The 27597-nt window shown below is 53.2% G+C and overlaps 2 protein-coding genes across 3 annotated transcripts; one reads left to right on the forward strand and one right to left on the reverse strand.

The window, feature by feature from the left end:
• The first annotated feature begins 721 nt into the window (after window positions 1-721).
• KHK (ketohexokinase) lies at window positions 722-13110 on the forward strand. Of its 2 annotated transcripts, none has more exons than XM_049784212.1 (8): window positions 722-1147; window positions 5817-5933; window positions 7677-7811; window positions 9565-9637; window positions 10193-10339; window positions 12468-12556; window positions 12631-12788; window positions 12865-13110. In XM_049784212.1, exons 1-8 carry the CDS (start codon window positions 1056-1058, stop codon window positions 12948-12950), a joined length of 897 nt encoding a protein of 298 aa, XP_049640169.1. In that variant the 5' UTR covers window positions 722-1055; the 3' UTR covers window positions 12951-13110. The 2 variants fall into 2 exon arrangements, with proteins under 2 accessions (XP_049640169.1, XP_049640170.1); XM_049784213.1 differs by lacking the exon at window positions 7677-7811 and adding an exon at window positions 8004-8138.
• Window positions 13111-15195: 2085 nt separating this feature from the next.
• On the reverse strand, window positions 15196-27483 carry CGREF1 (cell growth regulator with EF-hand domain 1). The gene is made up of 7 exons (XM_049784211.1): window positions 27243-27483; window positions 17969-18170; window positions 17344-17437; window positions 16359-16424; window positions 16209-16279; window positions 16002-16126; window positions 15196-15920 (listed from the first exon to the last, which is right to left on the reverse strand). Exons 3-7 carry the CDS (start codon window positions 17424-17426, stop codon window positions 15303-15305), a joined length of 963 nt encoding a protein of 320 aa, XP_049640168.1. The 5' UTR covers window positions 17427-17437; window positions 17969-18170; window positions 27243-27483; the 3' UTR covers window positions 15196-15302.
• Window positions 27484-27597: the final 114 nt, after the last annotated feature.

Here is a 27597-nt window from a genome sequence, read left to right on the forward strand (position 1 = left end):
TGCACCCCTTGGACTGCAGAAGAAGCGTACCCTTTGGCTCCCCCATCTAGGCCACTCTGATGACCTGGACGGGCGTGGGGGGCTCTGCCCAGGCACTCCGACTCCTATTGCCATAACTAAACTATTTTCAGGAATAAAGACACTTGGATTTTTTTTATTTACTTATTTATTTATTTCTTGTTTTTTTGGGGATCACACCACACCTGGCAGTGCTCAGGGGTTACTCCTGGCTCTGCACTCAGAAATCACTCCTGGCAGGCACAGGGGACCATATGGGATACCAGGATTCGAACCACTGTCCTTCTGCAGGCAAGGCAAACGCCGTGCCTCTATGCTAATCTCTCCGGACCTAGACACTTCGATTTTTCCAAAACAAAAACAAAACTCACAAAAATCAACAGTAGCAACAATCTTGGGGTAGACAGACACCAGTGCGCCTCCCGGTCGGTGCGTGGCTCTTCCGCCGGGGGCCGCCAGGGGGCGCTGGGGAGAGAGGCCGCTGCGGCGCTCGGCGGCGCGGCTCGCATCACGTGACCACAATGGCCCACCTGGCGGCTCCCCCGCGCCGGGGGCGGAGCCTATGTGGAGGCGTGGTCTAGTACGGGCGGGGCTTACAAGGGGCGGGGAGATGGCGTCTTAGGCCGCTGGGACTTCCAGGGTCAACAGAGCTGCTGCAGCGAGCTGGTCTCCTGAGCAGGGTCATCCGGAACAGGAGCTTTTAGGTGGCGGAGAAGGCGGGCCCAGGGCGTCTTTCTATTGCCTTTTCTTCATGCATGGGTGACATTGCTTTTCTGCGGTTTGGAGAGACCCGAGTCCATCTGACAAAGAGGGAAACAGGCCTGGAAGTGAGGGGCTTGCCCAACAGCCAGCTGGCCCCCCACTCCTGGCACTGTTTTCTGCACCCCTCAGCACCCTTTTAGCTGACCCTGGCTCCCTGGAGGAGGAGCTAGCTAAAGCAGCCAGCTGGAGCAGCAGGAACCCCAGTTCCTGGGATTAAAGGCCGAGCTTGGGAGAAGCCCCACAGCTGGGCTGCAGAAAGCTCTGGATCAGCCCCAATGGAAAACAAACAGATCCTGTGTGTGGGGCTGGTGGTGTTAGATATCATCAACGTGGTGGACAAGTACCCCGAGGAGGACTCGGACAGCAGGTAGGGGTGCCCTGGCCCCTTGCCACCTCAGGGGTCACACTTGCAAGGGCCTCAGGGAGTGCTGCAAGGGCTAGCCCCCATCCCCTCTGCTTGCATTGCCAGCCCTGCCCCATGCCCTTCTCTGACAGCGGGGGGAAGAAGTGAGGCTTGAATAGCAAAAGCTTGGGCAAAGCCAGGGCCACCCCAGGACTGTGTCAGGATCTTTGGCCAGTTTTACCCACAGTCCAGCCCAGCTTCGGAGAGCAGGTCATTTGCTCCAGGCATGCAGCTAGAGAGGTACAAGGGGGGCTCCTTGCTTTTAACAAGGGAGGCAGGCATGGGGTGCCCCTTCCAGCCTTTCATCCGAGTTGACAGGGCTCACCTGTTATCTTAGAGGAGCTTCCCAGGAGCAGCTGCGTGTGGAACTCAAGGAAAACCACGTTCCAGTGCAACTATAGCTTTAGGGCTCACAGGCATGCTAGGTACAAGTGGAGAGGCCGTGATTAAGGATGTAACGGGCATGCTGGCTTCTGTCAGCTTTTCCAGAGAAGTTGACCAGATGTGCCTTTAGCCAGGGCCATGACTTGGCTGTCCGGTGCAGAAGTGGGAGAGATGCTTGTTATACTTGAGAAGCACCCCACAAAAACTTCAGTCCCAGGGTGGCATTACTGTGGGTGGAATCCAGAGTTTCCTTAGGGTGCAGTCTGGGATGTGCAGTACTGAGAAGGGCCCTGGGCTCTCGGTGGTCTTGGGCAAGGACGAGGCTAATTTAGGTCTTGGGACCTCTCCTTGGATCAGGGGAGCTAAGAGGAGATGAAGGAGAGGGGTTCTGCCCTATTTCCCCAGAGCACTTTGGAAGGCCAAGCCGCTGTTCCTGCCCTGGTCTCTGTCACTTGGCTCCTACCCAGATGACCCTTTGCCCTGGCTGCTTTGTGTAAGATTACAGCCCTTTGGGGCCAGAGCGATAGCACAGCGTTAGGGCGTTCGCCTTGCACATGGCCAACTCAGAACAGACCCAAGTTCAATCCCTGGCATACCATATAGTCCCCTGAGCCTAACAGGAGTGATTTATGAGTGCAGAGCCAGGATTAGCCCCTGAGCGCCACTGGATATGCTCCCCCCTAAAAAAAAAAAAAAAGATTACAGTCCTTTGCCAGAGTACAGGACAACCAAAGGATCTGAGGCTGGAGATGTTGCCCACTTCTGTAGACATAAACCCCCCCCCCAAAAAAAACAGATGCTTCAGGGAGAATCAGGGCCTGAGGAGGCCCAAGCCTGCTGCCCCCCACCCTTAAGCACTGTATTTTTGACTCTTCCTAGCGCCATCTCATCATTGTTAAACTATTACAACTTGGGCTACTCATACATTTTTTGGGGGGACTCCCAAGCAGTGCTCTGGGAAACCCAGAGGCCTCTCCTCGAGATACCCAGCCATAAAGGCCTGAGGGGGCCAGAGAGATAGCATGGAGGTAAGGCATTTGCCTTGCATGCAGAAGGATGGTGGTTCAAATCCCGGCATCCCATATGGTCCCCCGAGCCTGCCAGGAGCAATTTCTGAGCCTAGAGCCAGGAGTGATCCCTGAACGCTGCCAGTTATGACCCCTCCAAAAAATAAAGGCCTGAGGAGGCAATACAGCTCAGACTCCATGGTGCTGGGGACCATGAGGGCCACACCAGTAGTGCTCAGGGGCCATATGATGCTGTGTCTCGCTCAGGTTCCGGCACACGTAAACACACATCTCTGAGTCTTTCCCTGCCCTAGCGCCCACGCATGAGGTGAGGTCCCAGTACTTGTACCATCAGCCACAGTCTGGTTCACACTCCTCTCTCTGTGGTGCTTGCACACATATGTACTGGGACTCACCCCTGAGTGGAGACATGTTTTGCTGCTGTGCTTGGGTTTGGGTAGTTCACCAGGTGGTCACACGCATGCTTATCAGAGGTCATAGGCCCCATTAGTGCCATCAGACATTTTTATTTCAGGGCCACTGCAGTCACAGCTCTTTTTGTGGTGACAACGTACATGAGATTCCTTGCAATGCCTGAGATTATAGAAAGCAGGAATGGCTCAGATTGTGCTCAGTTTATTCAGAAAATAAGTGTGAGTGTGTGACCCTGGGGTGCCAGGCAGGCAATCTGAATCTTCTGCTTCTCCTCTAGGGCCCTGAGGGTCTGGCCAAGAAGGTCAATGTCCCCCACTGTTATTTGTACATGCCCCTCCCCTCAGCGCCTGCCCCTGCTCCTCCCCATCATGGACTTGTCCCTGCAGGCCTCTTCCTGACTTGTTCCTACCCTTCCCAGTCAGCTCTGGGGCTCTTGTATCTGCCACTGTGAGCAAGCCAAAGTGGAGACCCAGCCCTTGCTAGGTGTCTCAGCCTCCTGACCGATCCCAGGCTTTCTGTAGATGATAGGCAGTTGGGACACACAGGAGCTGCCACTTTGAATTCAGCAAGTTCCCTATGGAAGATCCCACCTTCCAAAGTCCAGGCAGAGAAGTGTTTTCCTCATGCTCAGAGCCTTCCTTCGGGGAAGATTTTGGGGTCCAGGAACTATCTTTCTCTGGAGGCTCATCCTCAAGGGGTCCCAGGACTTTCCCCTCCAAAGCGAGAATACATAGCAGAGGTGCCAGTCAGGAAATCAGTGACTTAGTTTTGGAATTTCTTTGTGACCATGGCCAAGTCATACTACACAATCTGCTGCTCCTCTCTTCTCCATGCCATCGTTTCTCTAAAGCATTGGGCTTGAGCAATATTTGGTTTGGTTTGGCTTGAGGGCCATAACCAGAGGTGCTCAGGGCTTACTCCTGGCTCTGAACTCAGGAATCATGCCTGATAGTGTTCAAGGGATTATACAGGATGCCAGAGATTGAACCCAAGTTGGCCACAAGCAAGGCAAATGCCCTACCTGCTATACCCTCTCTCCAGCACCAGCAATCTATTTTTGTTTTCTCTTTTGACCACATGTGCAAGGCAAACCCACTGTACTATCTTTCTGCCCTGAGTAATCTTTTTCCTAATGAGCTCATGATCCCCTAGTCTCAAGACAGAAGAAGCCTTATGGTAAAGGTCTGTGTGCAGACACATTATAGTCTAAAAGTTCTATTTTGTTTCTTCCTAAATTTAATTGTAATTAATTATAATTCATTAAGTTAAATTAATTAAAATTTATTAACTATAACAAATGGTAATTTGTTATATTTACAATAGAATTTACAATAGAATGATAATACAATAGAATGATAATAAATTGTGATTAATTACCATTTATTATCATTCTATTGTAAACTGCTGAGGTTAGTAGTTTTGGAAGAGGAAGAACCAAGAATGCCACCTACGCTTACCTCCTGGTATGACTGGAACATGCATGTGAAGTAACCATGTGAGGGGAAGGTTGGGCTACAGACCCTGACAGAGGTCATCAGTTAATTTTAAGTGTATCAAACTAATCCACCCCAGATCTTCATCTACACCAGGGCGCATGGCATATGGCAGTTACAGCAGGGAACCTGTCAGTGACATGGAAACTTAACCACTGGAATAGGCAATTCCACTGACCTTCCGAGTATACCAGGTACATGGAAGTTACACTGAAACTTTCACTCACACCTTGGCCCATATTCATTTCCCATCCACTCATATTATGGTTTGCATTCTTGTTTGCTTTGGCTTTCGGGCTATAACCAGTGGTGCTTGGGGCTAACTGCTGACTCTGCATTCAGGGATCATCCATGGTGGTGCTTGGGAGACTATATGGATACTGGGGATCAAACCTGGGCTACCCACCTGCAAGGCAAATGCTCTACTTGCTGCAGTGTCATGGTGCATGATATATAATGATATATAATGGCATGATATATCCACTGACACCTCAGTTACATGTGAATTGTATTCCATTGGAGCTCAGATGGAGAGAAGGGGAAATGGGGAGAGAGATGGTCTTCCCACAGTCTCCTCAGAATGTTGATATCATATCAGTGAGTTCCACTTTCCTCTGTGTTGTCAGGGATTGAACCCAGGGCCTCAGACCTGAAAGGCAAATCTCTGACACAGCCAGCTCTGAGCCTCACCCCTGCTGCTCAGCACTGGTCATGCACAATACCCAGATCTGTTGGCTTCCTGAAACCTCATGATAACTGCTACTGTTCTTGGACTTGAGCCTGGAGCAGAGATTAAAATTGACACCTCCGGGACCCTGGACCCTATTCAGCTCTCAAGGCGACTCTTGTGAGGTGGGGTTGGGGATATCATAGTAACCCCAAGTTAGCAGAACTCTCAAGGTGTGACGGACCCATGTGACTGATTTTCTGTTGTCCTGACTCAGTAAGGAAAAATGAATTGTTGTGGGCTGGAGAGAGCACAGCAGTAGGGCGTTTGCCTTGCACGCAGCTGATTCAGAATGGATGGTGGTTTGAATCCCGGCATCCCATATGGTCCCCTGTGCCTGCCAGGGGTGATTTCTGAGTGCCGCCAGGTGTGAACCCCCCTCCCCCAAAAAGAAAAATGAACCCTTGTGAGCCTGAATTTGTCCTGAGCTGAGAGACAGACCAGCCCATCCACTGCAACTCAGCTGCCAACCTAAAGGAGAGGTTCTGCCTAGAAGTGTGCTGAAGGGTCCCCATGTTGGTGTCCTATGATCCCTCACCCGGGCAGTAGACAGTGGCTGCAGGGACCTGTGGGGGAATGTTTTACAGATGTCTGTCCCAGCGATGGCAGCGTGGAGGGAATGCATCCAACTCCTGCACAGTCCTCTCTCTGCTTGGAGCACCCTGTGCCTTCATGGGCTCACTGGCCCCCGGCCACGCAGCTGAGTGAGTACAGTTGGGAGCAGGGATGGGAGAAGGGAGCCCAGTCCCAGGTGGGCAGCTGAGGGTGCACAGGAAAGGGGGAAGCAGGGGAACCCTCCTCCAGACCCCTGGCAGGACTTTGTTTTCCCACTCTAAATGCTGCCTGCACAGCTTATGTCCTGGGAGCGCCCCTCAACTACCCCTTTTCTTGTCCAAGTGGTGGGGGAAGCTCAGATCCATTAGGCTGGTCCCACCCATAGGATGCCCATGTTTTTGTGGTTCTTTTTTTTTTTTTTTTTTTTTTTTTTGGTTTTTGGGTCACACCCAGAGGTGCTCAGGGGTTACTCCTTGCTCTGTGCTCAGAAATCGCTCCTGGCAGGCACGGGGGATCATATGGGAGGCTGGTGATTGAACCTAGATCTGTTCTGGGTTGTCCGTATGCAAGGCAAATGCCCTATTGCCGTGTTATTGCCCTGGCCCCATAGGGTACCCACATTGACACCCACTGAGTAGGACAGGGCCCAAAGCACTTGCTTTGCCCCTTTGTTGATGTCCAAGACAAGCATGTCTGGCTCAAGGACACCCTGATTTTGTGGGGCTACAACCTTTTGGCTGTAGGGGTTGCAACTCCCAAGTAGCCCCAATGGGCCTCTTATGGCCTGTAGCAGTGGCCCTTTGGCCTCTGGCGCTTCCATTATTGGGGGGTGGAGCCCACACTTTGCCCATAAAGAACACTGGGCAGGCTGCCAGGCAGCTGTTTTGGGAAGCTCAGCACTTTGAACTCTGGTGGAAAGGGTTCTACTAGAGCTAAGCCCCTCAGCTGCCACTGCTGCCACACTGTTCTCTGGAGAAGTTGGCATAAGGGCATAGGAGGCAAGTGCCTAGCCAGTGAGAGGCCAAGGGCCGGAGCAATGCAGATTCCATCTCTGCAGCTGTGTTTCCATGCAGACCTGGGCCAGGCTGGCTTGTCAGTCATGCTGATTGGAGGGTTGGTCTGAGCAATCCATGTGTTCTCCATTGAATGGGCCCCTGCCTGGGACCAGGCACTCTGAATGCCAGGAGGACCTTAGCAAACCCCATTGCCCATGCTGTGGGTGGGCAGCTACTGGAAGATGTAGGAATGCCCACCCTGGCACCCTCAGTTCTTTCCCATCCAACTTCAGTGTTGCTGAGAGTATGGCCCAGGAGTGAGCAGATAGGATTGGGGTCCCTACATCTGGGTACCTGCCAGTTCACTCCCATCAAGTGGACTCTGGGTTGGAACCCTAGATTTAGGGGCAGTGCACACCCAGATCCCCTCATCATTCTGGAGGTGGGGGCAGATGGCACTGTGGGGAGAGGGCAGAGGGCATCCTAGAGGCAGGCAAAGCACGAGACCAGCGCCATCTATTGCAGGTGCAGTAGATGAGGTTGCCAGGGGACTTGGCATGCAGAGGACAGTTGGGGGCAAGGTACCACTTGGGCGATTAATCATTAATTCTGCCTGAAACAGGCCCCAGTGCTACCACCGTCTGGCTGCACACAAGGTCCGTTTCCTTCCCTGTCCCAGTTGGGGTCGGTGTCAGACAGGACTAAACATGTCTGAAAAACCAGAGCTGTTTCTCAGCGAATTCCAGATGCTCTCCTGCCTCTGTGCCACTTCACAGTCCCACCCCCTATGCACCCCCACTACTTGCACTCCTGCCTTCCAGGGTCCCCTAGGGACCTTCCCTCCAGCCCCCCAGGCCCTCGTCCATCTGGGCCTCCCCAGGTAACTTCGCCCGGTAGTTTTGTCCTGGAAGACCTCCGTCGCTTTTCCGTGGACCTGCGCTACGTGGTCCACCAGACCACGGGCTCCGTGCCCATCTCCACGGTCATCATCAACGAAGCCAGTGGCAGCCGAACTATCCTCCACGCTCACAGGTTTGTGCATTAGTGCATTCGTCTGCACCGTACCAGTCGCTGCCACTGCCAGCCCTAAGCAGCCAGAACTGACTCTTCTGCTCCCATAGGTGGTCCAGCCCAGGTAGTGGCCTGCTCATGGCGGAAGCCCCAGGTGCTTGTAGGTTCTAATCTGTCTCCTTGCCCTTGGCTTGGGTTTTCCCCCACTCCCAGCTTCCTTGTGGCTGACTTCAGGCGGCGGGGTGTGGACGTGTCTCAGGTGGCCTGGCAGAGCAAGGGGGAGACCCCATGTTCTTGCTGCATCGTCAACAGCTCCAATGGCTCCCGCACCATTGTGCTCTATGACACGTAAGGGCCTCTGGCCACCCCACCAATCATTGGACATCCCGCCATATGCGGCTCCACCAATCACTGGATGCCTGCCCCGTGCAGTGGCCTCCACCAATCAGTGTTTCCATCAATCATTGAACGATCCACCTTCTGTGGCCTTCGCCAATCACTGGATGGCCCGCTTTCTGCGGCCTCCGCCAATCACTGGATAGCCTACCCTCTGTGGTGGCCTCCACCAATCACTGGCTGGCCCGCTTTCTCTGGCCTCCACCAATCACTGGATGGCCCGCCCTCTGAGCTCTATCCCCAAATTGTCCCCTTGCAGTAATTGCTGAGTTGATTGCAATTAGGGAAGAAGAGAAATGAGAAAAGGTCTGCTCTACTCTGCCCAGAGACTTGGCCTTGGGCACTGCCAAGGATGGGCAGGCAGGCCTGGACAGTGTAATTTATGATGTGATTCCTTTGTGATTAAGTAGACAGCAGTGGGGCCGGGTGGAGGGATAGAGGACAGAGGACTGCAAGGTGTGACTTGAAATCACTTTATGCTCCGACGAGGTGCCCGACTGTAATTGCCCGGCTGGATGACGGCACTTGGCACCAAGCAGCTGGGGGTTTGGGCGTTTACAAAAGATGATGACCCCTTACCCCAAACGCCCTCAACTCGGAGGAGGCCTTTGGGTGTGAGGGCTTAATGCAACAAGAACCTAGTTGAATGCCAGGTCCTTTATTTGTGCTCAGATGGCCCTAAGCCAGCTCAGGCTAAAGCAGCGCCTCATAGGGACAAGTTTTCTGGCCAGGGTCTGACAGTGGAGGGGCTGGGCGACGTGCTTGTTTTGATACAACCAGGCATTGGCCTACAAACAGTCCCTAACTTCCATCAACCACATGGTATGAAGAAGAGTTTCCTGGCCACTCCATCTGTAATGGATGTCACTACACATTATCAAAGATTGCAGGGCTGTGAGCTGAGTGTTTGGGCCCCTTACACCTCTGGGGAGCATCCTCAGAAAGGCCAAGGCACAGGGCCAGTGAAACCAAGTGTAGGCCTGGAGAGGAGGGTCAGGGCTGACTCTTTAAAGTTAGTCTACAAATGCATGCTCAGCCTCAACTTTGACCTCAGCCTTATGACATGGAGCTGCCAAACTCTGGGCAGTGATGCTGAGTCTAGAGTAAATGGAACCAGAGCCAAGAATATGAAGGACACTGTTGGCTGCTGGGAACTGTGTACACAGTAGGCTGAGGGATTCTAGGAATTGTAGTCCCAGTGCTTCGCACATCCTGGGAGGTGAGGTCCTGCAAGAGGCCTACTTGACTTCTGACTGACATAGAGAGCATCAGAGCCTTAAATACAGACAGAAGTATCTTAACAAACTGCTTTCAGTCTCCTGCATCCTGCCTGACCTTACATGGCCCTTGTCCTCTGTCTTTCCCCCACATGACTTAGAAACCTACCAGATGTGTCTGCCACAGACTTTGCCAAAGTTGACCTGACTCGCTTCAAATGGATCCACATTGAGGCAAGCCCTGCCCTTCCTGCTTTTTAAGGGGTCCTCCTCTGTCCTCCTCTTACCACTTGAGCCACATTCCTGCCCTATTTTTTATTCCCTAGCACCCTCCCTGTGAAATGCAAAGGCAGGTCCATATAATTTCCTGGCTCCACAATAGTTGTAGAAGGGCCAGAGCCATAGAACAGCAGGTAAAGTGTTCGCCTTGCATACACTTGACCAAAGTTCGATCCCTAGCACCCCATAAGTTTTCCTAAGCCTGCCAGGAATGACCCATGAGTGCTGAGTCAGCACTCAGTCAGCAGGAGTAAGCCCTAAGCACCACCGGGTATAGCCCAAAAACAACAGAAACAAAACATACCAAAAATCACAACAGCACTAAAATTCCAAGGCAAGGCATGGCGTAGAGTTCCAGCCAAGTGCCCTCCTGTCCTCCCCTCCTCTCCCACAGTCTCCGCAGAAGGAGTCATGAGCCAGAGGGGTTGAGTGGCACCCAGGGCTGTAGTGGGCAAGAGGAGCCAGCTGGGTGGCACACGGGCTGCTCTTGAGCTACCTGGCACACCCCAGGGCCGGAATGCTTCGGAGCAGGTGAAGATGCTACAGCGGATACAGCAGCACAATTCCCAGCAGCCCCCAGGCCAGAGGATCCGGGTGTCTGTAGAGGTGGAGAAGCCACGGGAGGAGCTGTACCAGCTGTTTGGCTACGGAGATGTGGTGAGCAGTTGAGTCCTGCTTGCTGGCTTCTCAGGTCCTGTCCTCATGGGTCCTCTTTGGTGCTGGGGTGTTTGGGGCCAAGCAGAGCAGCTGGCTGTGGGCTCCCCTGAAAATGTCTACAGTGGGGGTCGGGCAGTGGCGCTGGAGGTAAGGTGCCTGCCTTGCCTGCGCTAGCCTAGGATGGACCGCGGTTCGATCCCCCGGCGTCCCATATGGTCCCCCAAGAAGCCAGGAGCAACTTCTGAGCGCATAGCCAGGAGTAACCCCTGAGCGTCACAGGGTGTGGCCCAAAAACCAAAAAAAAAAAAAAAAAAAAAAGAAAATGTCTACAGTGGCTTGGAGGAGCATTTCACTACCCTGTGGGGGCACCAATATTATCAGCAGTTGGTGGGCATGGACAGGACTGTGGCACCAGCCACAGAATGGGCCTACAGGGCTGCGTCCCTTCCCTGGTCATCTTAGGTGTTGCCGGTCAGAGGGCAGCCAGAAGGGTGTCCTCCAGCTCTGGTGAGGAAGGGTGGGCTAGTCGTGGGAGCCTCGGGCATCAGGATGGGCACAAGGTGGGGCTATGTGAACGAAAAATGAGTGATAGCTCTGCATCAGAGCCTAGACTGATTGGCTTTCAGCCTGGGTTTAATTGTGGGGCGGGGCACGGCTATACCCAGTGGCATCAGATATTACTCCTGACTGCACTCAGAAATCACTCCTGGCAGGCTCAGGAGATCGTATGGAATGCAGGGAATTGAACCCGGGTCAGCCATGTGCAAGGCAAACACCCTACCCACTGTGCTATGGCTCTAGCCCTCTGGATTGAATTTTAAATTACATTTTAAAAACATCAAAGCCTCAGCTGGAGAAGTAGTACTGGAGGTAAAGTGCCTGTCTGCGTGCAGCTGGGACCCTGGTTTAAATCCCTGCATTTATTTCTGGTATGAACACAACCAGAGGTCCCTTCTGACCCAGGAATATCCCCTGAGCATGACTAGGTGTGGCTCCAAACCACTGCTCCCCCCACTAAAAATGAATGCCTAGGTTGGAGAGATAGTATATGTTACAGTTGGTTTGATCCTATCACTGTATGGTCCCCTGAGCACCCCTGGGAATAACCATAGCGGTGGTCCAAACCATTTTTCTCTGCGGTGGACATGTAAATGAATGCCTGAACCCACGGTGATGGTTCCCAGGAAGACCTCACATGGGGTCATGAGCATAGCTTCACTGATCCTTTTTTATTAGGGTGGAGTCTAGATGCAGTCTTTTTTGTTTTTTTGTTTCTGTTTTGTTTTTATGGGTCATGCCTGACAGTGCTCAGGGGTTACTCCTGGCTCTACGCTCAGAAATCACTTACGGCAGGCTTGGGGGGACCATATGGGATGCCAGGGGGACCATATGGGATGCCAGGATTCGAACCACTGTCCTTCTGCATGCAAGGAAAATGTCCTTCCACTATGCTATCTCTCCGGCTCCAAGACTGCAGCATTTTTTAACCAAACTCTATCTGGCCACTGGTATAACTGGTATTCAGAAATCTCTGTTTTATTTTTATCTTTATCTTTATTATTTATTATTATTATTATTATTATTATTTGGGTTTGGGGCCACACCCAGTGACGCTCAGGGGTTACTCCTGGCTAGGCACTCAGAAATATTGCTCCTTGCTCAGGGGTCCATATGGGACGCCAGGGATCAAACCCATGTCTGTCCTGGATCGTCTGTGTGCAAGGCAAACGCCCTACCGCTGTGCTATGGCTCTGGCCCCAGGACTTTGTTTTTTGTTTTGTTTTGTTTTTCTGTCCGCCCCTGCGCCCCACGCCCAGGTCCCAGGACTTTGTTTTAAAGTATAAAATGGAATTAGAGGGCCCAGGAGTAGAACAGACCCCAACCCAACCAAAAGCTGGACTTGCATAACTTGGCATTGCTAGACCTTCACCTAAAGAGGGCGCACGAGACCCATCTTGGGTTTCCCATCTCAGCACAGAGCTGGCAGACTGGCTCTGGATTCCAGCCTGCTTCAAGGGTGTTTTGGGGCACAGAGAAGATTTAGGGCCCCACTGGAGGAACATCTGGGTTCTGTGGGCCCATGCAGGGCTGAAGGGGGTAACGACAGCTTGTCTTCCCCTGCCTGCAGGTGTTTGTCAGCAAAGACGTGGCCAGGCACTTCGGATTCCAGTCAGCCGTGGAGGCCCTGAAAGGCTTGTATGGCCGAGTGCAGAAAGGGTGAGCCATGGGGAGCTGGGCTGGGGAGCCGCTGGGCCAGGGCTGGGGTACAGGCTGAGCTCATTCTGTTCCAGGGCCACCCTGATCTGTGCCTGGGCTGAGCAGGGTGCTGATGCCCTGGGCCCTGATGGAAAAGTGCTGCACTCAGATGCTTTCCCGCCTCCCCGGGTGGTGGACACTCTGGGGGCCGGCGACACCTTCAACGCATCTATCATCTTCAGCCTGGCACAGGGTGAGTGCCCGCAGGAGGGACAGGCAGGGCCAGTGCTGCCCAGGGCTGGCCCAATCCGGGTGCTTTGTCTCTCCAGGGAAAACCATGCAGGAGGCTCTGCGGTTCGGCTGCCAGGTGGCAGGCAAGAAGTGTGGCCTGCAGGGCTTCGATGGCATCGCGTGAGCCCGCTTCACCCCTGCGCCTCAGGCTGGCATCTCCGGCTGTCTGGCACTCTGCCCTTCCGCCCCACTTGGCCTGAGACTGATCTGCTCGGGCAGATGAGGCTGTGGGCCTGCCATCCTGGCACTGGGGCAGAGCAAATAAACCACCTTTCTCCATCCTACTTCCTCTTCATATGTTCCCAGAAGCTCAAACTTGCCTCCACCCTCTCCCTTGTAGGCGCCGGCCCCTAACTCACAGCAGCAAAAGTGGGGCACTGACTTCTGTCTCTGCTCAGACTCCTCAAATTAAGCCCTGGACTGAGAGGAAAGCTCTCTGGCCCACCTCTGGGAAGGCTACACACTGACCCTGGGGAGTGCCCACAGGGCTGAGACCAGCAGGCAGGGCTGCTGTGGGGCTCAGTGGCCCTGTCCAGTCCCAGACCCTCTGCAGAGGGACTGTCCCAGCCTGCAAGCCCTTCTCTTGGAGCCATCCTCTCTGCTCCAAGCATCTCCGACTCCACAATAGGTCAGTGGGGAGGGTGTTTGCCTGGCACCAGCCAACTGGGATTCGATCTTCAGCAGCATATATTAGGCCCTGAGCACCAATCCGAGAGAACCCTGAGTTCGAGCCAGGAGTAATCCCTGAGCAAAGCTGGGTGTGGTCCCCCAAACAAAAGCCTCTTTCTCATGGGGCTTGAGTAAAAGCACTGCAGAAGGTTTTTGCTTTTCACAACCCAACCCTGGACTGAGCCCGGTTTGATTCCCAGCATCCATATGGTTCCCTGAGCCTGCCAGGAGCCACTTCTGAGTGCAGAGCCAGGAGTAACCCCTGAGCACCACCGGGTGTGACCCCCCCCCCAAAAAAAAAAGTATCTTTCTGGCTAGAGGGTGGCAGGGCCTGGGCCAGCCTGCAGGAGGGGTCTTACCAGCAGGGAGTTAGAGAAGGGGAAGAGGGAAGGGATATAGAAAGGAAAAAGCCTTTTTTTGGGGGGTGAGGGTGCTTGGCCAAAGCAGGCAGTGCCCAGGACTTATTCCTGACTCTGGGCTAAGGGGTCTCTCTCCTGGCAGTGCTTGGAGGACCAGTTGCAATGTTCCAGCCCAATTCAGTGAGGAATCGGAATCCAAATTCCAATGTGACCCTTGGTCTGAGCACATGTGTCGGAGCACACGCCACCTGCATCTCCCCTGGAAGTGTGGCCTTTCCTGCTTTCCTACTTTCATGATGTGACTGCGATGTATACTGGGGTGCTCCCCACCTTTGGAGAAGCCCAGTTTCTCACTTTTCTCATTTGAGTACTTCTCTCTCTCTCTCTCTCTCTCTCTCTCTCTCTCTCTCTCTCTCTCTCTCTCTCTCTCACACACACACACACACACACACACACACACACACACACATCCTGTGATGCTCAGGCGTTACTCCTGGCTCTGTGCTCAGAAATCGCTCCTGACTTGGGGGACCATATGGGATGCTGGGGAATCGAATCATGGTCCGTCCTAAGTTAGCGCATGTAAGGCAAATGCCCTATCGCCTGCGCCATAGCTCAGGCTCCAGTAAATCCTGTTTTTATTTTTAAAAAAGTGACACTTGAAAAAAAAAGTGACACTTGGGGCCGGAGAGATAGCATGGAGGTAAGGTGTTTGCCGTGCATGCAGAAGGACAGTGGTTCAAAACCCGGCATCCTATATGGTCCCCTGAGCCTGCCAGGAGTAACCCCTGAGCACTACCAGGTGTGCCCCCCCCCCAAAGAAAAAGACACTTAAGTGACCATGTCTGTAGTCTGTGACGGAGCCTGCTGACAGGGATCATTCCTGTGATCCCAGTGTGGTGACTGTGGCTGGTCCAGCCGCTGTTCAGGCCTCAGTGTGGCAGGTGGAGGGTGGAGGAGCCTGCACTGAGCTGCATCAGTTCTAGGGGTCCCCAACACTTCATTTGAGTTGGTCTCTGCAGCAGGCTGTAGCCGTGAGCTCTGCGTGCTTCAAGCACCCCCTGGGACCCCAGGTCCAGCTCCTCTAAGAGGTGCTTCCCTTGGGGCCGGAGAGATAGCATGAAGGGAAGGCGTTTGCCTTTCATGCAGGAGGTCATCGGTTCGAATCCTGGCGCCCCATATGGTCGGTCCCCTTGTGCCTGCCAGGAGCAATTTCTGAGCCTGGAGCCAGAAATGACCCCTGAGCACTGCCAGATGTGGCCCAAAAACCAAAAAAAAAAAAAAAAAAAAAGAGGTGCTTCCCAGTCCCTGAGACACCAGAGGATAGATGGGGAAGGGATGTGAGTTCACTCCGTTCTTTATTGATTGGCAGCTCGAATCCCTGAGTGGGTCCCTTGGGTGCCAGGGTGGGGCAGGGCCGGTCCTGTCCCCAGTGCTGAGACTGGGGCTCACATCTCATCGTTCTCCAGCTGGATGGCGTGCACCTCCACTTCCTCTGGAGTGTGCTTAGGCTCCAGGGTCTCCCCCGGAAACTCTTTCGCTTCCCTTGTAGTGTCCAGAGCCTCTTCCTGTGCCTTGGGTTCCCCTCCCAGATTTGGGGTTCCTCCTTCCACCTCTGCGTGGCCCCCAGCCCCCACTTCTGGACCTGGGGCTCCTTCAACCTCTGTGTGGTCCCCAGCACCCCCTTCTGGACTTAGGGCTCCTCCTTCAATCTTTGCGAGGCCCCCAATCCTCCCTCCTGAATTTGGGACTCCTCCTTCAATCTCTGCATGACCCCTAATTCTCCCTCCTGGATTTGGGGCTCCTCCTTCAGCCTCTGCCTGCACTCCAGCCTCTTGTAGAGCCTCCTCCCTCCCCCCATTTTGTTCTCTAGGTATCCCAGGTTTGTGCACGCCTGGTCTTGGGGGGCCCTCAGCAAAGGGAGGCTGATTGCCCCCAGCGTGGGGTGCCTGGGGCTCTGCATGTTTCAGGGCTTCTCCTGGGAAGTTGATGAGCTCCGCAGGGGTCATGAGCCCATCCCTGTTCAGGTCCTGGGTCTCCAGCACCTGGTCCACCACCAGGATTACCTGTGAAAGCACAAGGCCAGGGCTACTGTCACCATCACAGTCACCACAGCAGCCAAGCTGGGTGCCCCACCGCAGGCTCACCGGGTCCTGGGTCGGGGCATCAGCAGGTCCCGGGGCCAGTGCCGCCGTCAGCAGGGACAGCAGCTCCAGACCGTCCAGCTGGCCACTCTGGTCGTAGTCGTGGAGGGCAACAAGGTAGAGGAGCACTGTGGGAAGGAGGGGGAGGCCAGGATCAGGGGCTGCAGGCTCAGGACAGAAGAAGGGAGGGAGGCCCTGCCTGGCCCTCACCCTGCTCGCGGCTCATGTGCTCCGGCTCCTCTTCCATCCGCTCCAGGCCCTTCAGGTAGCTCTGCAGGAGCCTGTTAGAAAGGTGCAAAGGCATCTCAGGGGGGTCGACAGCCCTGACCCCACCTGCCCACCCCCTGACCCCCCACTCACCGAAGCTGCTCCTGGCCTGGCTGGAAGGGGTTGGGCAGGGGCTGAGGTGGCACTTTTGGGTCAGATCTGGAGGAGGGAGTAGAGAGTCGATCTGAGAGCACCCCAGGATCCAGCACCCACTTCACCCCAGACCCGAGGGCTGATCTGTGGTTCCCAGTTCCTACCTGCTAGGGAATTACAGCACCTAGCTCCATCCCGCTGCTGGCTCCTGACTTAGGGTACACTGAAGCCCCCAAGACAGCAAGGAAATAGCACTGGGGTGTGGGACCTTTTGGCAGGAGCCTTTCTTGGGCTCTAGTTGTACCCACTGCACAGCCAGTTCTGCATACACCTGCATGACCTACACTGGAGCTCCTTTTACCCAAGGCAGGTATGTTGATGTTTGGGTTTCAGTGGCTGATGGACACGGTCACACACATCAAGATGTGTTCTGGGGGCCGGAGAGGTGGCGCTAGAGGTAAGGTGTCTGCCTTGCAAGCACTAGCCAAGGAAGGACCGTGGTTCGATCCCCGGCGTCCCATATGGTCTCCCCAAGCCAGGGGCAATTTCTGAGTGCTTAGCCAGGAATAACCCCTGAGCATCAAACGGATGTGGCCAAAAAAAAAAAAATTTAAATTAAAAAAAATTTTTAAAAAGGGGGGGGGGCTGGGTGGTGGCGCTAGAGGTAAGGTGCCTGCCTTGCCTGCGCTAGCCTTGGATGGACCGCGGTTCGATCCCCCGGTGTCCCATATGGTCCCCCAAGCCAGGAGTGACTTCTGAACATAGCCAGGAGTAACCCCTGAGCGTCACCGGGTGTGACCCAAAAACCAAAAAAAAAAAGATGTGTTCTGGATCTTGGACAGAGTTATCTACCTGCCCCAATCAGTGGAGGTCTGTGATGCCAATGAGGTGGCAGGAGCAGCTGCAGCCACTTTGTCACTGCTGTCTGCCCTTGCTGCTGCTCTTGTCTCTCCCTTCCTTCCCCACACCCTCTGGATCCTGTTACCTCCACACAACTCCCTCCTTGGGAGCACCATGGCCCAGCGGCAGGAATAGCAGCACTAACAGTCTCATCATCAAAGGCAACATCCTTCCTGTCACTGGAATAAGAAGAGAGTCAGGGAGATGGGGGTGGCGGGAGAGGTTGTCACATTTGGACATCTGCAACTTGCTGTGGAACTTGCTCAAAGTAAATCTCAGGAGCCAGGAAATAGTATAGTAGGTAAGGCACTTGCCTTGCACAAAGTTGACCCAAATTTGATCCCTATCCTCTTGAGTTCCACCAGGAACAGATCCAGGAGAAAGTTCTGAGCACTGCCAGGTGAGGCTCCCAAAACCAAAGGGAAAAAATGGGCCCAGAGTGATAACACAGTGGGAAGGGCATTTGATTGCACACAACCAGCCCAGCTTCGATCCCCAACATCCCATATGGTCCCCCAAGCCTGTCAGGATTGATTCCTAATTGCAGAGCCAGGAATCACCCCTGAGCACTGCTGGGCGTGGCCCAAAAACCAAAAGAAAAATCTTCACTCCAGATGGGGTGTCTAAAGCAGCCCCTCCAATACCCCTGTGTCCTGTCATCCCCATCAGGGCTCCAAAAGTGCCAGTTCAGCACAGTCTTCTCTACTCACATTACAGATGGAACAGCTCAGAGGCCAAATGGGAAAAGCAGAGCACAGGGAGATGGAGAGTTCACAGGACAGCAAACAACCAGGTTGGAGCTTCTCACTCAGCCTTAGAGGCAGGCGAGTTCCTGAGATGGGCCTGAAGTCAGGTTCAGATGAGACCAGCACACAGTGGGATCACACCACAGCAGTCCAGGAATCCAGATCCCTGCAGAGAGGGAAGCCCAGACTCACCCAAGGGGCCTGAACGGCCTAGGCCAAGGAGGGGAACCTTGGTTTTTTCTTTTAAGGTTGTCTGATCCTGGGGCCAGACCGATAGCACAGAGAGGAGGGTATTTGCCTTGCATGCAGCCGGCCTGAGTTTAATCCCTGGCATCCCATATGGTCCTTGGAGCACTGCCAGGTGTAATTCCTGAGCACCACTAGGAGCCCCAGAACAAAACAAAACAAAACAAAACAAAAGGTGTTCTGACCCTGAGTATTGGCAAATGGCCCAAAGGAAGGCCAGTCCCTGCCTCTGAGCAGTCCTGGTGTGACATGCGTGACATGTGTGTGACTTTCTGACAAGGCGGCAGCCACCAAAGCTGAGGACAACCAGCAGATGCTGAATGGGCGAGGCCAGGCGTGGGGACCATCTGGCCCACGAAATCCTGGAGTCTAGGCCTGGTCCATGACAGGGCCGACATATGCCTCTTGCCAACTGCCAGTGAATGTCATAAATAGCCTAAGGGTCCCTGGCAGAAACAAGGTCCCCAAATTGGAGCAGAGAGATGCTTGGAAATAGTGTTCAACCTCTGGCTGACTGAAACTGGGCTTTCACATCCCTGACCAAGTTCCAAACCACTCGCCAGGGTGACACCCAGTTCCTGAGCCAGCCAAGAGGCTCCGGAGAGCAGGACCAGGGAAACTGATGGCTCACAGACCTAAGACAGATGGGAGCCTGACTGGGCCAGGGGCTGCCAACAGGAGGAAACTGGAACAAACCGAAGGTTAAGAGTTGGCGGGGGTGCTGAGGGTCAGAGAACGCCCCAATTCTCCATACTTGTGCTGGCCTGACACATGGGGGAAGCCCATAATCTCTGAGGCCAGAGAGTGAGGAGGCCACAGCTGTGGACATCATGGAACCCAGGGCCCGAGTGCAGATGGGGCTGCGCCCCCTCCAAGGAGGTGGTTGGAACTGGGGTCTCCTCTCCTTCGAGGCCCCTTCGAGACTCCACCTCAGTGGACTGGAACAATCTCCACACTGCCACTTCTGGGACTATGACATTACGTGGCTCACTCAGTGAAAGGAACTTCAAATTGGATAAAATTAGAAAGTAGCTTTGCCAATGGGCAGAGTTGACACACACACACAAAAAAGTACCATATTTCACTACATAATTGTCACACACTTTTTTTTCAAGTCCACAACTGGGTTATAGATTTTCATCTTATTCCTGTCACAGGCTATAATTCTGTCTATGCTGGTTTGTTTGGGGGCCACACCCAGTGGTGTTCAGGGGTTATTTTTGGCTCTATCCTCAGAAACGACACTTGGGGAGACATATTTGATGCTGGGGATTTGAACCTGGGTTGGCCATAGACAAGGTAAGTTCCTTAGCCCATGTTCCATCTCTTTCTGGCCCACTAGCCCTGTGTCAAGGGGTGTTTAAACAGCAGCAGTGCCTTACCCTGCAGTCTGTGCAGTTGTCTTCTCTACACTGCCAGTTTAAAACTGGCAATGAACCTTATCAGAACCCAGAAGTAAACCCTTCCATGAGCACTTGCACCTTTTCCGAATGAGTGGGCAAGGAGTAGTGACCCTCATTTGATGGCCCTGTTCTTGGAACTTAATTAGTCAGTGGTTGGCAACCATTTTTTTCAACTGAGCCAAATCTCGCCAAAATTACGATTGAAATTTATTTTGAGAGCCACAGGGCACGCACTGACAGAGGCTAGGAGCAGAGTCCTGACTCCTGGAGCGGCCGTCCGGCACACAGAAGAGCCAAATTAAAAGTGTAAAGAGCCACATGTGGCGAGTAGGGTGTTTGCCTTGCAAGTGGCCAACTCAGTTTCAATCTCTGATGCTCTGTTTGGTCCCTAGAGCTCTGGTACCTGACCAAAAAAAGGTGGGGGGCCAGAGCAATAGCACTGAAATAGTAGTAGGACATTTGCCTTGCATGTGTCCAACCTGGGACGGACCCGGGTTCGATCCCCAGCATGCCATATGGTCCCCCAAGCCTGCCAGGAGCAATTTCTGAGCACAGAACCAAGAGTAACCCTTGGGGCCGGAGAGATAGCATGGAGGTAAGGTGTTTGCCTTTCATGCAGAAGATCATTAGTTGGAATCCCGACGTCCCATATGGTCCCCCCTGCCTGCCAGGAGCAATTTCTGAGCATGGAGCCAGGAGTAACCCCTGAGCACTGCCAGGTGTGACCCAAAAACCACCAAAAAAAAAAAAAAAGTAACCCTTGAGTGCTGCAGGTGTGCCCCCCCCAAAAAAAAAACCCAAAACAACAACAAAAAAATGATATCTGAACAGCAGAGACAGAAGTAAGCCCTGGATACCACCAGGTATGGTTCAAAAGGAAAACTAAAACAAAAATTAGGACCTTAGGGGCAGTAAGGATAGCACAATGGGTAGGGTGTTTGCCTTGCACGAGGCTGACTCGATTTCAATCCCTTGCAACCTCGATGGTATCCTGAGCCTTGCCAGAAATGATCCCTGAACACGAAGACCAGAATAAGCATGGAACACCGTAAAGTGTGGCAAAAATAAAATAAAATAAAATAATTAGGACATTAGACATCATCAAACTCTTCAAAAAGATAAGAATGCCCAATGACAGATGAAGGGGTGAAGAAATTGTGATACATACACACCAAAGAAATACTATGAGCTCTGAGAACAAGACTGTTCCATTTGCCTCGAGATGAATAGAACTAGAGTGTCTCATGCTGAGGGAAGTTAGTCAGAGGGAAAGGAACATACTCATACTTGGGGCAAATCTCATACTTGGGACTTACAGCTGCACATAAAGGCAGCAACAAAGGGCCAGATCAATACAATGGGAGGAACTGATCCACACAACTGACTTCGTGGGGTCTGGAAGCTTAGAAAAAGGGCACCGGGGCCAGAGAGATAGCATGGAGGTAGGGCATTTGCCTTGCATGCAGAAGGATGGTGGTTCAAATCCTGGCATCCCATAGGGTCCCCCGATCCTGCCAGGAGCAATTTCTGAGCACAGAGCCAAGAAAAACCCTGAGTGCTGCCAAGTATGATCCAAAAACCAAAAAAAAAAAAAGAAAAGGAAGGAAGGAAGGAAGGAAGGAAGGAAGGAAGGAAGGAAGGAAGGAAGGAAGGAAGGAAGGAAGGAAGGAAGGAAGGAAGGAAGGAAGGAAGGAAAGAGCACCAGGGACTGGAACAATGGCACAAGTGGTAGGGCATTTGCCCTGAATGGACTGACAGTGGCTCAAATACCATCATCCCATATGGTTCCTCTTGCCTGCCAGGATCAATTTCTGAGTGCAGAGTCAGGAGTAACCCCTGAGCACTGCCGGTGTGACCCCCCAAAACAAACAAACAAACAAAAGCCAAAAAGGAAAATAAAACTGAGCAGGGGAATAGATAGTATCTAGTGATAAGAAACCTTGGACTTTGGGCGACAGAATTGGGCAGGAGGATGAGGGAGAGGTGACTGGAAGTGCCAGGATAGCGGAGGGGATCTTTGCACCTGGCACTTTGGCGATAGGGAAAGTTCGACAGCCTTGCAGCCAAAACCATAAACACTACCAGTGCCGGGCAGAGGCTCAAAGGCTGCCATGTGTGCTTGGCAAGCAGAAGGCCCAGTCTGATCCTTAGCACCTCAAGGTCCCCTGTGTCCTGCCTGGAGTAACCCTCTAACTCCTCACCAGGAAGTAGCTCCCCAACACCGCTAGGTGTGGCCCCAACCCAACCAAATAGACAAACATGTTAACACATGTAGTCATGGTACCTAACGACAATAAAAATAAAGTTTGGGGCCTGGAGAGATAGCACAGTGGTGGCGTTTGCCTTGCAAGCAGCCAATCCAGAACCAAAGGTGGTTGGTTCGAATCCCGGTGTCCCACATGGTCCCCCGTGCCTGCCAGGAGCTATTTCTGAGCAGACAGCCCAAAAAACAAAAAAAAAAAAAAAAAAAAAAAAAAAGTTTGACAAAATCCTGAAAACACAACAATTCCAACAATCCCAACAACAAATTCAATAAATGGAAAAGCACATTTAAAGGAACAGAAGTTAATGCATGGGTTAAAGTGCTTTTTTTTGCATGGGGCCCACTGAGTTCCATTCTTGGCACTGCCAAGAGAGTGAGTCCCTAAGCGCAGAGCCAAGAGTAAGCTCTGGGCACAGGAAAGAAGGAAACGAGAAGAAGAATTCTGGAAAGCCTGATCCCTTGGATTGGATGCCACAGAGGAACTCTCCGAAGCATCAGCAGATCTCAAAGTCCTTTGGTGACAAAGACAAGTTTAAATACAAGCTTCTAGAAAACAGGTTCTGCAATTCAAATATGAGAGTCATTCATTTCCATTCTTTTTTTGTGTCAGGAAAGTTTCAAGGCTGGAGTGATAGCACAGTGGTAGGGCATTTGCCTTGCATGCTGCAGACCCAGAACCAAACCGGGTTTGATCCCTAGCACCCCATGTGGTCCCCAAGCCTGCCAGGAGCAATTTGTTGTTGTTTTGGGGCCACACCTGGTGACGCTCAGGAGTTACTCCTGGCTCTATGCTCAGAAATCGCTCCTGGCATGGTTGGGGGACTATATGGGAGGGCCGAGATTGAACCTGGGTCTGAACCAGGGTCGGCAGAGTGCAAGGCAAATGTCCTACCACTGTGCTATCACTCTAGCCCCAGGAGCACAGCTAGGTGTGGCAAAGAAAAAGGGGGTGGGGTGAAGCAGTGGCACAGGGTATAAGGCGTCTACTTTGCTCATGTTAGCCTAGGACAGACCTCAGTTCGATACCCCGGCATCCCATATGGTTCCCCAAACCAGGAGCGATTTCTGAGTGCATAGCCAGGAGTAACCCTTGAGCGTCACCGGGTGTGGCCCAAAAACCAAAAAAAAAAAAAAAGGCAAAAATCTTTTTGGGGGAGAAGTGGTGTTTTGCCAAAGCAGGTGGTGCCCAGAACTTACTCCTGCATCACATATGGTCCCCTGAGCCTGTCAGGATTAATTCCTGAGCCCAGAGCCAAGAGTAAACTTGAGTGCTGCTGAGTGTGAACCAAAGGTGAGAAAGAGACAGACAGACAAACAGACATGCAGAATTTCTCAGAATACCTCAGACTGAGTAAAAGGCCCTGATCTGGTTTTCAAAGCTCAAATTCAGCTCTCTGGCTGTGTGACTGGGTGTCTCAAGAGTAACCTGTAACCTAGGACACCCTCACGGGCTGGCGAAAGAGCTAAATAAGACACAAGACAAAACGCATAGTATCTGGTAATACAACAAGACCCTTTTCCTTCCAGAAGTTTGTTTTGTTTTTGGTTTTTGGGCCACACCCAGTGACGCTCAGGGGTTACTCCTGGCTATGCGCTCAGAAATCGCCCCTGGCTTGGGGGGACCATATGGGATGCCGGGGGATCGAACCGAGGTCCGTCCTACGCTAGCGCTTGCAAGGCAGACACCTTACCTCTAGGGCCACCTTCCCGGCCCTTCCTTACAGAAGTTTGCCTGAGCTACTGTAGAGGCTTCACATATCCCCACATCCTGAACTTCCTGTCTGGACTCCCTCACCTTGCTTTCTCCTCTGTATACTGCCAGGTCTGGGCCAGTAAGAGGCACTGGTGGACGTCTTGCCCCTCAGAATTGTCAGAACCTCTTCTCCAGGCTCAACCATGCTGCCAGCTTCTAGCAGTTGTCACATAAAAGAGGACTCTGGGGAGCTGGAGAGATGGCCTGGAGGCAGGGTGTTTGCCTTGCTCCCAGAAGGACGGTGGTTCAAATCCTGACATCCCATATGGTTCCTTGAGCTGCCAGGAGTGATTTCTGAGCTCTGTGGGATGTGACTCAAAAACCAAAAAAAAGGGGGGTGCACTTGTCTTGCACACGGCAGACCCCAGTGCCATTTCTCACACCACATAGGCTCTGAACCCTGAGTACTTCCAGGCGTGACCCCAGAATACAGAACCAGGAGTAAGCCCAGAGCACCACTGTGTGTGGCCCACAAACCTAAAACCGATAAAAGAAAAGAAAAAGAATTGGCGTAGCAGGAGGGCAGGAGTTCAGTTACCCAAACCCTGTTCTGAGTATCAGTGCTTCATCTTATGCCCAGTCACCACCATCTTGAATTGCTTCCACATTGATAGGATGGCAGGGAGAGGGCTTGCCTCTCGGGCAACACACCTGAATTCAATCTCTGGTACCCCAGGTAGTTCCCCAAGCCCAGACAGAAGTAATCCCTGAAAACAGAGAAAGAACAAGCCATGAGTACTGCCAGATGTGGCCCCCAAATAAATAAACTTAAATTATCAGCATGACCCTCTTAACCTTGCAGACCGATCTTGTGTGTTCCCTCATGGTGCTGTTCAGGCCCAGCAGACCAGTCCAGAGATGTTCAGGGATCTCCAGGACCATATCCAGTTATGCTTCAGGGGAGGGGGCTTCAGGGCTTCACCCAGCAATATGTGGGGGGACCACTGGGTATTGTGATTGAACTATGGGGCAAGCTATGGGGCAAGAGCATAGCCCTAACCACTGTGCAAACTTGGCCCTATTTATCAAGCTTCTGCCATAAGGTCTCCTACATCAGAGCAACTTTCCAATGCAGGCTCATCTTTCAGCACTCCCTGACACCAGTGCTGCTTAAAAAGGAGGGATGACTGCAGTCTCCTGAGACCCTTTTGTTATGTTTCGTTTTGTTTTGTTTTGGGTCACACCCGGCAGCGCTCAGGGGTTACTCCTGGCTTTATGCTCAGAAATCGCTCCTGGCAGGCTCGGGGGACCATATGGGATGCCAGGATTCGAACCACCATCCTTCGGCGTCTAAGGCAAACACCCTACCGCTGTGCTATCTCTCCGGCCCCTCCCTTTTTTTTTATTAAAAAAATTGGGTAGGCCAGAGAGATAGCACAGCAGTAGGGCGTTTGCCTTGCATGCAGCCAAACCAAGACAGTGGTTCGAATCCAATCCCGGTATTCCATATGGTCCCCAGAGCCTGCCAGGAGCGATTTTTAAGCACAGAGCCAGGAGTAACCCTTGAGTGTCATTGGGTGTGACCCAAAAACAAAAATAAAAAAATTGAGGGGGGGCCAGAGTGATAGCACAGCAGCAGGGCATTTGCCTTGCATGTGGTCAACTGGGACTGATCCCGGTTCATTACCCGTAGTTCCCTGAACCTGTAAGGTGCAGTTTCTGAGCACAGAGCCAGGAGTAATCCCTGAGCACTGCCAGGTGTGGCCCAAAAAACAAACAACAATCCCTACAAACTGGGTGCGGGGAGCAGGTTTGAGCACACCCTGTAGTGCTCTGAGACCTGGATCGGCCGCATGCAAGACAAGTACCCTACTCTACCTCTCTTAGGACCTTCCTTAAGACTTTTCTTTCCTTCCTTCCTTCCTTCCTTCCTTCCTTCCTTCCTTCCTTCCTTCCTTCCTTCCTTCCTTCCTTCCTTCCTTCCTTTCTTCCTTCCTTCCTCCCTCCCTTCCTCCCTCCCTCCCTCCTTTCCTTCCTTTTCTCTCTTTCCATCCTTCCTTCCTTTTCTCTCTTTCCTTTTTGTTTTTGGGCCACACCCAGTGATGCTCAGGGGTTACTCCTTGCTCTACACTCAGAAATAGCTACTGGCAGGCTCAGGGGACCATATGGGATGCCGGGGATTGAACCCACGTCAGTCCCACAGTTGGCCTCATGCAAGGTAAACACCCTACCACTGTGTTATTCTCCTGAACTTTTTTTTTGGGGGGGAGGCACACCCAGCGGTCCTCAAAGGTTACTCCTGGCTCTGTACTGAGGAATCGCTCATGGCAGGCTCTAGGGACCATATGGGATGCCAGGGATTGAGTCTAGGTTGGCCACCTACAAGGCAAATGCCCTACCCACTGTGCTATCACTCTGGCCTTCTCCTGTACTTTTCAGTGCTTTGGGCCGAATCTTCCCACCATCCACCATGGGTATGGAACAGCCTGGTCTTCCTGACAGCTGTAGCTCTCAGCTTGTAGTGTAGACGCTTCACCAATCCTGTGGCTAGCTGGAGACGTCTAAATAAAGCTCCCTTAAATACTACTTCCAACAGCGACAGTTTAGTCCAAGCCCCCACGCCCATTACTTAAAGGCAGCAGGGCCCCGGCACCCAGAAGAACGTGCTTTGTTGGCATTTGCACCTTTGGAAGTACGAGCCAGTTTCCATGGGCCTCAGAGCTAAGGAGATGACTGAACTCCCTGTCCCATGAAAGGACGCTGAGTCTCTTCCTCTAATGTGCTAGAACGTGTCTGCCCTGACAAGCCCAAGGCAGCGGCCACAACTGTGCCTTAGTAGCTGTGAAGCATGTAACGGTCCTCAGCTCCTGCACGCACGCGCACACACACACACACACACACACACACACACACACGTACGTCACACACGCCCTTGGCTGTGGACATGTGAGAAGTGGAATCTCCACTTCCTACTGGACGGCAGGGCAGGGAGGACAGTGTGGAAACTAGGCCAAGCTCCAGCTCAGGATGCTGCTGCTCCCGGGCTTCATTCACACTAGGGGTGGCAGGAACCTTTGCTGCTCTCCCAACTTCCCCTCTTCCCTTGGTGCAAAGATACTCATCCAGAGAACAATCCAGCATCGCATCCTGGTCCAGGCACTCAGCCTGGGTTTGACTATTACAGCTTTAGCAAACCCTGAGAAGGAAGCCTCGGTTGGGTTTCTGGCTGCCTGGAACAACTTGCAAGTTATTTCAACTGAATGGGTTCCATCCCTTTCTCCCCTGGAGCCTGCCCCCATCCTCATGCACACTTAGAGGTCAGGTGGCAGCCTGTACAAAGCCCAGGAGACCCCCTGATCCCCCCAGCACATCCTTGCTGGTTCCTGCCAGCCACTCCCAGCAAGTGACACCCAGCCCGGGCCTGTCCTCCAGCCCTGGGCCGGTCCCTACCCCTGAAGGTTGGCGGAGCATCCACACCGGGGACCAAGCCGGGCTTCCAAGCCACCCGCCTGACAGCTCCTTCCCGGGGTTCTGCAGGCGCCCCAGTTGCATCCGAGCGTGCAGGATGCATCGCGGTCGCGTTTGCAAGCCTCCCGGATTGGGGGGGACCGGGGCGGGGGCTCCCCGACTCACCTGGGACGCTGGCGGGCTCGCTGGGTGGTGGCTAGGCTGTGCTCGGGGCCCTCCCTCCTCCGGCGGCTCCACGTGGCCGCTCCACGTCGCCCTCCCGGCTGGCTGCAGCCGCCGCCCTGGCCCGCCTGCCCGCCCGGCCGGGCAGAGTCCGGAGCGCCAGCGCCTCCGGCAGAGCCGCCGCCTCCCCGGCCGGCCCTTTGCAGCAGCCTCCCTTGGGCAGATCCTTCCCGAGCTTGCAGGGATGATGGGGTGAATGCGGGTGTGCGGGTGCGCATGTGCACGGCTGTGTGTGTGTGTGTGTGTGTGTGTGTGTGTGTGTGTGTGTGTGTGTGTGTGTGTGTGTGTGTGTGTGTGT

Source organism: Suncus etruscus, chromosome 12 (genome assembly GCF_024139225.1).
Source record: "Suncus etruscus isolate mSunEtr1 chromosome 12, mSunEtr1.pri.cur, whole genome shotgun sequence".
Taxonomy (NCBI): Eukaryota; Metazoa; Chordata; class Mammalia; order Eulipotyphla; family Soricidae; genus Suncus; species Suncus etruscus.

Excerpts from the sequence above, each read along its gene's own strand:
- CGREF1 (XM_049784211.1), bottom strand. The coding sequence starts at position 17,426 with ATGTTGCCTTTGATGATGAGACTGTTAGTGCTGCTATTCCTGCCGCTG. Across the intron at positions 16,425-17,343 it reads AAGGAGGGAGTTGTGTGGAG|ATCTGACCCAAAAGTGCCAC; the intron begins GTAACAGGATCC and ends TCCCTCCTCCAG. Across the intron at positions 15,921-16,001 it reads ATGCCCCGACCCAGGACCCG|GTAATCCTGGTGGTGGACCA; the intron begins GTGAGCCTGCGG and ends GTGCTTTCACAG.
- KHK (XM_049784212.1), top strand. The coding sequence starts at position 1,056 with ATGGAAAACAAACAGATCCTGTGTGTGGGGCTGGTGGTGTTAGATATC. Across the intron at positions 7,812-9,564 it reads ACTATCCTCCACGCTCACAG|AAACCTACCAGATGTGTCTG; the intron begins GTTTGTGCATTA and ends CACATGACTTAG. Across the intron at positions 9,638-10,192 it reads TCAAATGGATCCACATTGAG|GGCCGGAATGCTTCGGAGCA; the intron begins GCAAGCCCTGCC and ends GGCACACCCCAG.